This window comes from Gossypium arboreum, chromosome 9, assembly GCF_025698485.1.
Source record: "Gossypium arboreum isolate Shixiya-1 chromosome 9, ASM2569848v2, whole genome shotgun sequence".
Classification (NCBI taxonomy): Eukaryota; Viridiplantae; Streptophyta; class Magnoliopsida; order Malvales; family Malvaceae; genus Gossypium; species Gossypium arboreum.
This window is the reverse complement of record NC_069078.1, coordinates 34,802,696-34,816,480: the sequence shown is the minus strand read 5'-3', so window position 1 is coordinate 34,816,480 and position 13,785 is coordinate 34,802,696. Positions and strand designations below refer to the sequence as shown.

Below are 13,785 nucleotides of genomic sequence, written 5' to 3'. Positions count from 1 at the left end.
ATAGGTACATGTTGAAAAGGGTGAGAAAAATGGCTTGTAAAATAGTCTATTTTCGTCCACAATGGCAGAGACATGAGCGTGTGTCTCAGCCATGTGTGACACATGGCTAGGTAGCACGGTCGTGTGTCCCCTATAGTTTTCAAAGGGTTACAAGTCAAGTTTTTCACAAGCGGTTATTTTAAATGGTACACAACCTGGCACACGGGCATGTGGTTTAGCCGTGTGACCCAAGTCAGTGAGTTACACGGGTACGGACACAGGCTAGGACACAGTCGTGTGTCCCTATTTCGAATGCCTACACGACCTAAGGCACGGGCGTGTCTCTTGGCCGTGTGACCCTTGCAGTTGGTAAATTTTCATCTTTTCCCTAAAATTTCTATATGTTTTCAAGTTAGTCCCGATTTATGTCTAATGTGTTTTTAGGGCCTCGAGGGCTCGTATAAAGGACAATATGTATGCTATTGATTGGTTTTGCTGTGATTGATGATATGTATGAAATGTTTTAAAATTTTTGATAGTTCTGAAATGTAAACTCTGGTAATGCTCCGTAACCCTATTCTAGTGTCGGATACGGGTTAGGGGTGTTACACACGGCTTAGCACATGGCTGTGTGAGGCCATTTCGAAGGGTACATGGCCTGGCACAGGAGCATGTGGTCTGGCCGTGTGACCCAAGTCAGTGAGTTACATGAGTACGGACACGGCTGGGACACGGCTGTAACACCCGTGCATCGAGACCGCTCTTGAGTCGGACACGAGGGTTTGCAGACTTAAATCACTTGCTTTCACAATCCATTTTAAAATTTCCGGTAGTTGGCTAATCTCACATCATCACCTTAAAATCATATCTTGAGTTCCGAACTCGAAAATCAGTTTTAATTTTTCCTGAAACTAGACTCATATGTCCATCTACAGATTTTTTTCTAGAATTTTTGGTTGGGCCAATTAGTACATTTTATTAGTTAAAGTCTCCCCTGTTACATGGTTCGACTACTCTAACCTTCCTGCAATGCGACTTGGATAACTCCTTGTACAGGGCTTCAATACTTATGCCGTTTGTTTCTAATGAAACTAGACTCAAATAGGAATCTATAGGAATCTATACATATATGGTATGACTTCTAATTGTCTCTGGTTAATTTATATAGAATTTCCAAAGTCAGATCAGGGGATCCAGAAACCGTTCTGGCCCTGTCTCACGAAAACTTTAACATCTCATAATGTACTGCTCATATGAACGTTTCGTTACTTTCCTATGAATATATATTCATCAAGGTTCGATTACATAATTTATTCACTATTTAACTCCATTTCTACTATTTTTAGTGATTTTTCACATCCACATCACTGCTGCTGCCAGCATCTATTTTTAAGGTAAACTTTACCTATTTCATGATCCTCCATGGATCAACTAGAGTTTGTCATACATATACCAAAAGTGATCATGAATAACCATTCCCATGGCTAATCGTTACCAACATTCCCGTACCTCTCGATGGACAACATACAAAACGATTATAATGCTATGATCAAAGTATAGTTAAGCCATTTTCGCATGGCTATCCAAATTTACACAAAACCGAAGGGTACATGACCAACAACAAAAGGGTAGTCCTATACATGCCACTTCAAAGTTCAACCAAAAGTATACCCAAAAGGAGCTTTGATTGTGTGGGCGACTTCGACTTCAAAAATCCGGAGTCCGATAGCTGAAGAACCAAAATCTATAAAACAGAGAATTTAAATAAACGGAGTAAGCATTAAATGCTTGGTAAGTTTTGAGCAAAGAAATTAAGCACAACTGAAGTATAGCATTCATATAACTAAACGGATAATTCCATATATACATATTCTCAAATCATTCCTACTTCACATTCCAACCCCTATATTCATACATAAGGGATCATCTTAGCCAAATACCGGAAGCTCATTACTCGACTGCACGAATATTATTCGAAGGGAATCAACTATTCCAATGCACATACGAAACATACCTCACTGTTGGGATTTTACAAGCGTATTAACTGAAATTTTTACAGCAAGATCGCTCATTCCCGAATCACGTACCTTCGAAATTTAACCGGATATAGCTACTCGCTCGAATGCCTTCGGGACATAGCCCGGTTATAGTAACTCGCACAATGCCTTCGGGACTTAACCCGAATTTAGTGACTCGCACCAATGCCTTCAGGCTTAGCCCGGAATTAGTAACTCGCACAAATGCCTTCGGATCTTAGTCCGGATATAGTCACTTAGCATAAAAGCCTTCGGGACTTAGCCCGGATATCATTCGAATAACCAAGCACATATATCAATAAATCATGACACATTCGTATTTCATTTTCATTACCAAAGCTCAAACACAAGACACTTATCACACTTGCAATTTCGGCTCAATAGCCACATACAAAGAGCATGATTTTGATTTGCTTAAAACATGATTTAATCAAATCATAATCTAAGTTCTATTACTCGAAAACTTACCTCGGATGTGGTCGAACGATTTCGTGGCTATTCGATAACTTTTCCTTCCCTTATCCAACTGTGGTCCTCTAAGCTCTTGAGCTAATTCAAACAAATTTAACTTATTAAAGTCTCATTATGCTAGCTTATGGTCGAATATGATAAGGAGTTTAATAGGTCATATGGCCACCCTTTAGCTCAAATACACAATGGTCATGCGCATTTTTAATCACATTAAGCAATTTAACACAATTCATTTGAACATCAAAAGAGAACCCCAAGGTAATTAGCCCATATATACATTAGGCATTAGAGCCACATATATATGGAAATCATGAATCAAACTCAACATTTTAGCCCACACTCTCTTTTAGCCGATTATCTAAGCCAAGATAAAAGCATCAATATGCTTGCCTCTAACCGAACACACATACAACACAAATCTATTTCATGTGGCCGAATATGCATTCTTAGGTTGAGGCTGATTATATGCTTAATACTTCCTACAAATATGGTTACTTGTATTGACTACATGCCATTTTGTTTCAAATTCAAAACTCGGCTAATACACACATACACACTAGTAAATCAAACACTAACATTTGCTCTTCACCTTACTACCATTTCTCATCCAAATAACGTGAATAACAACCATATTTCTCCTCTACTTTCTACCATGGCGAATGCATCACAACACCATACCATTTCGATTTTGGTCATGGTTAAACAAAGAACTTAATGTCTCACTCAAAATGCTAAAAAGAAGATTCAAGAGTCATCAATCCACCATCACATGCATCATTACAAAGCTTCATTTTTAGCATGTAAATGACATCAACACCAAGCAAGAATGATGCATCCATGGCCGAGTGTCATTTCCATCACATAGCAAGATTTAGACCATGGGCTAGGTAGAACTCAAGCTACCAACTAAAACATGCATGCATCTCATGGAACATCATCAAACATACCTTAGCCTAGTTACATGCATGGCCGAACCTCTTCAACCCTTCTTCTTCCTTCCTCCTTAAAATTTTCGGCCAAGGATGAACCAAAGGATGAAGCCTTCTCTCTTTTTTTTTTTTCTAGTTTCGGCAAAATGGGGGGGGGGAACAACCACACACTTTTTTTTTCATCATATTCCCTTTCATTATTTTATTACCATGCCCCTTATTTTATTTTTCCTAACATACATCACTAACATAACATGTTTGTGACATGTTTCCACCCATAGCATGGCCGACCACTATGCTTCAATTTGGCTAATTTGACATGCAAGGACAAGCACTTTCCCACATATATTAATAGGCCATTTTAACACTTGCCTAGCATATTTCTAAATTGTCTCACATAAGTCCCTACTAATAAATTTCACATACACTGACCAAATTAAAGTATGGAACTATCACACAAGCATTTACGCACATCATAAACACAGAATATAACCTTTAATTATTTATAAGACTCGGTTTCGTGGTCCCGAAACCACTTTCCGACTAGGGTCAATTTAGGGCTGTCACAACGGTCGTGTGTTCCCTTTTCAAATGCCCACACAGCCTGAGACATGGGCGTGTCTCTTGGTCATGTGAGACACACAGCCTGGCCACACGAGCGTGTGTCCCCTGGACTTTGAAAGAAATTCAATGTTTTCCTAAAAATTTCTTGAGTACTCAGTTTAGCCTGGCCATACACTCGTATTAGGGACCATATGATTGTTTATGAATGATTTTTTATTTGAATGAGAAATGTACATGAAATGTTTACTTGTTTGAGTTATAAGTCTAGTAATGCTCCGTAACCCTATTTCGGCATCGGATACGGGTTAGAGGTGTTACATCCATGATCTTTCCTATCCACTCATCCCATTTCTTTCTATCCATTCCTCCATTTCACCATCCTATAGCTTGATGCTTGAACACCGCATTGTCCTTTTCGCAAGGCCTAGAGCTTCGCACATCACAGTTTGCTTACAACAACACCGTATGGCAATATCTGATAGAAAGTCTCATTTCCCATGGTCCTAGCTTCTTCTAATCCCTTTCCTGGTTTCCCTTATCATAAATTTCATATGCAATATATGCATTTATGAATAAACCTTATGTAATCATGCATACTGAACTAGGTTGGCAGATTCTCATAAATCCATGCAAACTTTCAACATACTTATCATTTCAAGGTTAGAGTGAAGAAACTCACCTGAAGCTTCTTCGCCTTATCTTCTTAGCTTTCCCAAATGTCAGGGCTTCCATTTTCCTAGAAGCTAAGCATGACAACCAAATCATGGGTTAAACTCAGTAAATCCTTATTTAAACTTAGTTTTTCAGGAACATGCAGAATCCTTAAAATGGTTTTGGAAACTCTTAACTTTGTTTTCTGAATCTTACATACACCAAATGGCTTAGAACCTTACCAGCTTATTGGTTTCTCTATTTTTCAGACTTAAACCTCATGAGCATCACTCCATGTAGAGCTTTCCAATACCATTGCTTCCTCAGAGCAAACATAGAAGATGAAGAAGAGGAGAAAATGAAATAGACTGAGAGGAATTCATCTGATGATTCATTTCTTAGCTATCTATAACCCTTCATGCATGGTCTCCAACCGTATATCAATCATTCATCCATAATCATTTTGTCTCCCACTAATAGACCAGCTAGTTATATCCTAACCGAACCAGGATTGATTTTCAATCCTATCCAATTTCAGTTACTATCTTTTTGGGTTTTCCAATGAAGACTACCAACTTTTGATATTTTTCAATTTAACCCTTAAAGTTTCTAATTTTCGGATTTAAAGGATTTTGAATGTGATATGTTTGATTTGATATAGTTAAAAGATATTTAACGAATAAAAAAAATAGGTGATGAGCTTGAGTTGAGATCTCCTTGAGTTGATAAAGGAGATTAATATGAACATGAAGCACAAAATGAAAATAGACATGGTACGATACATATGACTTAAAACCCTAGGAACTAATATTCCCTACTAAATCACGACTCTTACTGGTAAGCCTAGCAAAACACTGGGTCTCTCGACTCCTCGTGCTTAGTGAGTTGGATTGGTACAATCAATTGTCTGAACTCTCATTTTCTTTAATTCTAATCATGCACATGATCTTCAAATAAAAACATGCATTAAGAGCATCAATACAAAACAACATTACATATCATCACAATAAATTCATAATTTCATCATTTCATAACTAATATTCACCGGTATTTGCAATCTATTTAGCTAAACACTAATATATCATAAGCACAACATTCAACAATTGAAAGCATAATTATAAATGCAAAAATTAAAGAGACTAAGGCTTAGAATTACTGGATCAAATGAAGATTCTTCAATTAGTTGAATGCCCAAAGGCAAATGCTCTTAGTGAATTGAGATCATAAAACTCAGAAAACTAAAAGAAAAGCTTGAGATCTAGAGTTTACAAATGATATCTAAGTGAACTACAAAATGAAAAAAAAAATCCAATTTCCTACCCAAAATTTAAAGGAGAATATCAAAAACCTCTCTATACTTAATTTTTAAAACTTTGCAACCCACAAAGTATTTGCATTGCGACTTCCTCTACTGTTTTGACACTACTTGACATAACTCCCAACATTTCAAGACATCCTCTCATGAGCTATTTGCTTTTTCATAATCTTCTTTTAATCGATACTAATTAAGCTCCAAAGGGGATAAAATGTGCATACAATCTAAAATACCAAAAACAAAACTAACTAATTTCATTTAAAAACAAGTATCAATTAAGTGTAAAATTGACCCTAAAAATATATCAATTAAACACCTATCATGCTGTACTGATGTCAATCCATCACTGTGCACGAGATCAACAGCAATGAATATGAAATAATGAAATGAGAAAGAGAATACATAAAAAAAAATGCATACAAAATTTTTTTTCTCTTACCATAAATTTTAACCCACAGCAATTCTGCCCCATCAATAATTTTCTTGTCGAAAACAGCAAGGTTTATAAAATAAAAAGGGTAAAATTTGTTATAAGTCTTTACACTTTCAAAAATTAAAATTTAGTTCCTATATTTCTATTTCATGATATTTAATCCATATACTTTTTAGATTTTCAAATTTAAGTCTAATTGTTAACATCATTTTTTTTATTAAATTTGATGTTGTGCCATTTTTAAATAAAATTACTTAAACCATGTAATTAAAAATAACTTTGTAATTAACTTGAATTTAATAAAAAAATTAACAGTTAGAACCTAAACTTTGAAATCTGAAAATAAAAACTAAACTCTATGAAATAAAAGTACCGGGATTAAATTTTTAATTTTCGAAAACTACAGCTACTGTGGAACTAAGAAATATATATTTTATCTATTCCATGATTGGAACCAGAGATACACAAAAGGAGATTTCAAAATTTGACAAATTTATTTACTTCATGACGAAGCCGAGCTAGAATTGAGCCTAACTCTTAATTTCAATGTTATGCAGATATTTTTTCCCTCATCTAAGCCTCATTTCTCCTTTAAACCGTACATAGCACTCAGGATTATGAGAAGATAAATTATTAAAGGAAAGGAGTACAAACGAATCAATGAATATTGTTCGTCACAACCATAATGTTTGATCTTCTGAATCTACATCATCATTATCAATCGTCCCTGTGTGATTCCTTGAGCAACATTAGCCCAGATTCATCTTTTTCGAACAGGCGTTCAATCAATTCATTCCAGCTTACTTTTGTCTTGCTTTTCCCTGATGACCCAACAGATGATTCGCCAGTTGATTTATGGGAGTTGTCTCCATCCTCGTGCTCGTCGAAAGTTCCATAACGGGAAGGTAAATAAGCATGGGGTACTGACAGTGTAACGGCCCTTTTGAGTGCAGCTTTGTGCTCTTCACTATGTTCTCTAGCCAGAGTTTCTTGCCGTTCCATTCTCTGTTTTGCAGGGATCTCCATGATCCGGTCTTTCTCCAACATTAACTAAAGAAAAATCAAAAGAACAAGTTTTCGAGGTTCCGTCTCAGTGTAGTTTAGACAACATATTGCACAGGAAACCAACCAGCAAAGAGAGATTCGCATGCAACTCATCAGACCAATCAATTGAAGTGGACCGGTCTATTTTTTTTTTATCATTGCTTTAATCCATCTATACCACTATAAATGCATTTATTTCATCCACTGTCTATGGCTCCATTCATTAAACCATTACCATGAAAAATAAAGTAGATTTAAACTTACATCCATAGCTCGCCGTGCTTCTCTCTCTATCCATATAATAGCATGGTCTGAGGTGGCATTACAAGAAAGAACGATGTGCTCGAACCTCCCATCCACTGGCACTGCTGTCCTCACAACAGGGGGAAATCTTCCTAATCTGCAAGGTTGATGATCTATAATTAACACTCCATCAAAAAGGACAAACTTTTCTATGCATTGTGGTAACACAAGGACTGTCTGTATTTATATATGCTATATAATGACAACTAAACTAAATCCAATGGAATTTGGATACCTGCTCTACATAAGCGCCTGTACTAGAATTCAACATTGCAGCGGTATCAAAGTTGATGCCACTTCACTTAAGTAATCGATAACCAATCTCAGTAAGCGCTAAGTAAAATGTAAAGGAGAGAGTTAAGCTTGTTATACCTGAAAGGCTTTCGCTCAACAATATGATAGAGGCGACCAGGTGCGTACAGCCTCCTTGGATCTCTAAGCATCTTCTCCTCTGGTATACAGGTATCCCTCATGCATCTCATACAAAGTAGGCATGGCAAACTGTTTAAATGGAGAAAGCAACAAGTTATCAATGGATTAAAAATAACACCAAAAGAAAGAACGGTTAGATTCGCAAGAATAGTGGATCTATAACTCTCTTTTTCCTTTCAATTTTTTTCAGTTTTTCATGTGCCAATAATGGTTGTTTATTGGGAGAATTGTACAATAGCTTTGAAAAGGATATTATTACATACTCCAGAAGCCTATCAGCTTTAAACATAACTGTAATTGAAATGGGTGATAAAGTCCAACCATACCAGAAAACCGACTTGAAAATGTCTTCCAAAGGCGTAGCTGTTCGTGGCAAGAAGTCATCCTAATTCAGCAGTAACCATATTAAATACAAAAGGAAAATAACGATAATAATATAGCGATTGATATATCGAAGAGTTAAATGCATAAAATGTCAGAAATCAATCACTATGATTCACAAATATAACATACACCAACTAATATAACTCAACCATGTGTTAAATTGAGTCCATTGTGTTATAGAACTAATCTCCGGGCAAAAAAAACCATTCATAACTAATCTATCTAAGGACATCCTTTTATCTTACTCGGAACAAAGACATAACATGCCTCATATCCCAAATTTCTTAGTTAAACAACATGAAGTGCCATACGATTCAAGATACGAGTACTGCAAACTACAATTCATGAGGCACTTCTACAAATGGCAGTGACAACATGTTGTTTACATTAGACCAACCATTAGTATCATTCCTATAACACAATAATGTCAAACAAAAAGGAAAAGAAACAGCTTGCCTGAAGAACCACAGAATTGATGACATCCGCATATCGGACTGCTAAGTTTAGCGACATGCACCTTGCAGGTGCAATAGCATAACACCTAATTCTCCTTCTGTCGATGTTTCCCAGTTTATCATGATGCTGAACAACCACCAATGCCAACATGGCTGCTACACCTGAACCAAGAGAATGTCCTGCAAACGTCAAAGTATAATTCGGATGCTTCTCCACCAATTCCTTCAAGATATCACACTCCGCCTCCAAAACCCATCCAGCAGCTTTCAAAAGTCCATTATGAACATATCCACCATCAAATTTCTTTTTCCCTAGTTTATTATCCAAAAGCACTTGGTAGTCAGACTCCTTTGCCAAATTAAGACCTCTAATGGCAAGGACTATATCGGCATGATCATGATCAAGAAATAATATATACGGAGGAGCATGTCCTTGAGTGTTTTCATAAGTTTTTCTGAGAATCAACCAATCTGGGTTGATCCCATAGCCACCAGGTGGTTCAAAAAGGGGGTGCCGAAGATCTTCTTCATAGACTGCTAGAATATAGCGGCATAGTCGTGGGACAGGCTCGAACTCTTCAGCAGTCGCAAGGCCCCATGTTTCACTGTCATGACCAGCCGTATGGAGGCATCTTTTCCATGCCCACCGTGCACATGCCAGACAGTAAACACATTCAAGGAGTGGGACACCACATATGATTGACATCGAGTTGCCTACCCTCTAACTATCACAATGTAGATCATCACACGTAAATGCTCAGAAACTAGAGAAATAGCCTACTGATGTAGGTAATGACAGACAGGAACTTTCTTAATGCCTTGAGAATTGGATGAGATGCCAAAATCCAAATCTATTCAACACTGATTGTAGAACTTGGAATTTAAACACTGCAATCTGATGAGAAGAAAATATAACTTGTAGATGCTTTATCATATAAATTTCAACTACAAACAAAGTAGAATATAATGAATAGGAGTTTAGAACATGATCTCAGCATCCATCTAGGATGCAGTCTTAACAGAATACAAAAAACAAAAATAAGAATTGATTCATCAACAAATTGGAATTGATGATAACTGCAAAAAGATCTAAGTATATGCTTCAACATCATGTGAAGGGTCAAACACAGGCACTCACCAGAGACAGAAGATGATTACTCCAATCGGCTACAAAATCGATAAGTTTTACCAGGAAACAGAATCTGGGTCTTTCTATCATCAGGTTTCAATGAATGATGAGTGATCAACAATTTCATCACTGAAATAGTCAAAGAAAAAGCATTTTTACAGCTACAAGAGAAAATAAACAAGACCCAAGCTATCAGATTTCAGTCTGATCAAGAACCAAAAAACATAGGAGTAAAAAAAAAAAAAATTCTAGAATCCTCAAATTATGCAAATCTTCATTGAAAAGGAAATGATTAGAGATAAGGAATTTTAATTGATGAAGGGGATGTTGCGAGAGTGGGTTAATGATGAATTGATAAATGAGTATATTTTAAATTGATAGGGAGACCAAATATAAAGGCTGCCTGTAAGTCAAAGTCCAATTGGCAGATGGGTGGAGAAGGAAAGGTAGAGATGTAAGACTTTGATGCAATGCGGGCAGTGAATGTGAGGGAGAAGGCTCATCATTTTGTCTGTACTTTAAATGGCAGTGAGTTAAAAAGTAAATAAGTTGAGAGTTGCAGTGGCTTTTTGGTCTTCTCGGGTGAAATAAATCATTTTTGTCCGACACAGTGCCTCATCATCAATCTATTCTATCCTTTATCAATTTATAGGCCTTTGTAATTTTTTTACCCCTAATTTTATAAAAAGAAATTTATTTTAACTTCTTATTTAATTTTATATTTTTAATTTGTATTTTCTATGAAATCACTCCAAATTAATTAATTTTATTGCTGTGGCACACGCAAAAATTATATGCCAACATTTAACTAATTTTTAAAATTTTATAAAATATTAAAAATACTATTTATACTTTTTAGTAAATTTAATGATTTTTAATATTTGAAAATAGTTTTTATATTTTTTCTGAATTTGTAAAATATTAAAAAATAATTAAATATCTATTTATCATCCACATGGCAACTCATATGTATACCATGTTAACAAAATTAAAAACGTGAATTTTTCCATTCATTTTGGGTGATTGGATAAAACATAAATTTAAAGATGAAAATTTAAATGAAAGGTTAAAATGATTTTTTTATAAAATCAGAAGGTCAAATAAGTTATTATAATGCCTTATTTATATTTTTTAAGCTTCAGTATCATTTAGACTTGTCCATGAGCCGAACCACTCGTTTCAGCTCGAAGGCCCGCCTGAAAAGTGGAAATGTTTGGATAAAAATAGAGGCCTAAAATGGGCTTGGATAAAAAAAATAGGCCAATTTAGAAAATGGGTCAGGTCTTGGGTAAGGTTTTTTGGCCCGGGCTCGGCTCGACTCAAATTTGCAAAAAAAAAATATAACATTGTTGTTTTGCTGTTGTTTTCCCATTGTTTTGTTGTTATTTCACTATTATATTACTACTATTTTATTATTATTTGGATATTGTAAAAAAAATACGAGTGGGCCAAAATTTTAGCATTTTTATCCGAGTCGAGCTTGAGCAAAAATTTAGGTCTATTTTTTAAGTCAAGTCAACCCGAGCCTATCAATTGGGTTTAAAATTTTATTAAGACTTGACTCAACCCATCAAAAATTTTAGTATCATCCATTTTAATCAAAGGAAGCTGAAACATCAAAATCCTTTTCCATAAGTAATGTTCAAAACATTGATGAATGCAAAATTTAAATTTAAAAAAAAATTAATTATTGTTGATGTGATAGTTCAAGATTTGGGATGAACTGGAATGTTGTTTTTATTAATATTTTACAAAAGATGAGAGGAACGAAAAAGGCCTCTTGAAGGGATAATACTTGTAGCTTGATCCTTCATTTATTTTTTGTTTTGTCTTCAAGTATCATAACATAGTAAGCTTACTTTGTACTATGTTGACTAGCTTTATTAATACGTTGACAGTTATATTGGTTTAACAATTGTTACCCTTGGACTAGGTATAAGACAATTGTTACTAAGAATCCCCAAAATATGTATTAAAAAGTCTGAGATTTTTCGGTCCAAAAATGCTAATATATATTGCAAGATATATAGCAATTATGTTGCAACCAATGTTGCTTTTAAGTCAAGTGCTGCTAGTTTTTATATTTTTTGCGACACTTGTTTAGACAAATGCCACAATAGGTTAATTTTAGTGGCGTTTTAAAGGGAAAACGCCGCAAGGCTTTGAAAACTTTTTCAAATTAAAACATCATATTAAATATAAAAAAAAAATAGCAGCATTTGTAAATTAGGTGTCGCCTTAGAGTTGCTATTTAGTGGCGTTTTTATATTAGTTGCCACGATAGGTTACTTCTATAGTGACATTTAAAAATAAAAACCTGCAAAAGGTATATTCTCTTGTGACGTTTTAGTTACAAACGCCACTAAATGTCTTTTACAGACTAAGCCCTGGAATTTTACTCCTAATTTCTTAAATCAATAAAACATAAAACGTAGCTCCTCTTTTGGTCATCGTTAGTCTCTTCCACTCTTTGCTGCCACCATCGATCTTTTGCCTCCGCTGTTCTTCGTTGCCACTCCCACAGTCATTCTTTAGTTGCTAAGTCAAGGCAAGGCACAACCCAGATTTTCTTTTATTTGCTGCAATAGACTCTGAATTTGTTAATGGATCTTTCGTTTTCAAGTACAAAATATTATAGAAACACGCATGAAGTAGTTAGCAATGCTTATCTGATTGAATTCATAAAGATGGAGTTGTATTTGTCTATGTTTTGTAACCCAAAAATAATTCCCTGCACAGATTAGTTCCAAATAAATGCACAGGTGACATATAATCATCCAAGTGCAAGCTATTTGGTTGATAATGTGATACTATGCGCCCTATTTGCATGTGCATAGTCTGTTAATAAATTTCAAAAACACCCAAATATGGCTATTATTTCACATGCTTGAGTTGACACTTGAGAGGTCTGCATTTGCTCATTTTGATATCAACCTTAGATATATTGTACTTTGAAAAAAAAAAACTGGGTTTTACTTGTCGTCAGGTTATATGTCTGGATGTATAAATATAGGGTGGAAAGAATTGGCTCAAAACCCTAGCAACTGTCTCTATCACTCTTTTAGATTATATGAAGAGGCAGGATGTGGGACTGGTAGTCTCTTTGGTAGTAGCAAAGCTGAGTAGTGGAAGCATTTTTTGGTGACTGCTGATTTTTTGTATATATCTGAAATTTGGGAACCATTTTATTTTATTATTTACGATTTTTGTTAATTCTTTTTGGTCCCATTTATACATATATTTTGATAAAGTGATATCCAAGTGAGTATTAGATATACGAGTTATTAGCTTTGCATTAAAGCCCTTGGATTTTTGTTACATTTAAAAAAGGTCAGCTTGATTGACATTTTATTTACTTGTTAATACTTCACAACTTGAACCATTATTTGGAGAGAAACTTTAATCAATCATTGAAAATGATTGCAACACATTCTTTCTTGTTCAACCAGGGAAACCCCTTTTTCTTAGTATTTTAAAAAGTGTTCCAACTCCTATATTTAAGCTCTATTTTTAATTGGTTGATGCTATTAATTACATTCTTTATTCATGATTCAGTATATCCTTTGTTAATTATTCTTGTGAAGGTAAAGAATTGCATTTAGAAATAATTGAGGGTTTTTTTATAAAAATAATCTAAATTTTTTTTATTATTTACGAAAA

The 13,785-nt window shown here is 35.0% G+C and overlaps 1 protein-coding gene across 1 annotated transcript; it reads right to left on the bottom strand.

Annotated features, from left to right (window-relative positions):
• Nucleotides 1-6,853: 6,853 nt before the first annotated feature.
• Nucleotides 6,854-10,638, bottom strand: LOC108465736 (uncharacterized). The gene is made up of 6 exons (XM_017766119.2): nucleotides 10,135-10,638; nucleotides 8,998-9,891; nucleotides 8,484-8,542; nucleotides 8,098-8,226; nucleotides 7,687-7,822; nucleotides 6,854-7,428 (listed from the first exon to the last, which is right to left on the bottom strand). Exons 2-6 carry the CDS (start codon nucleotides 9,700-9,702, stop codon nucleotides 7,096-7,098), a joined length of 1,362 nt encoding a protein of 453 aa, XP_017621608.1. The 5' UTR covers nucleotides 9,703-9,891; nucleotides 10,135-10,638; the 3' UTR covers nucleotides 6,854-7,095.
• Between the last annotated feature and the right edge of the window lie 3,147 nt (nucleotides 10,639-13,785).

Bases quoted from the DNA above. Each gene is read 5' to 3' on its own strand.
- LOC108465736 (XM_017766119.2), bottom strand. From the start codon at position 9,702: ATGTCAATCATATGTGGTGTCCCACTCCTTGAATGTGTTTACTGTCTG. The intron at 8,543-8,997 runs GCAAGCTGTTTC...CTGCTGAATTAG, and splicing joins TCAATTCTGTGGTTCTTCAG to GATGACTTCTTGCCACGAAC. The intron at 7,823-8,097 runs GTATAACAAGCT...TCAACCTTGCAG, and splicing joins GTTGAGCGAAAGCCTTTCAG to ATTAGGAAGATTTCCCCCTG.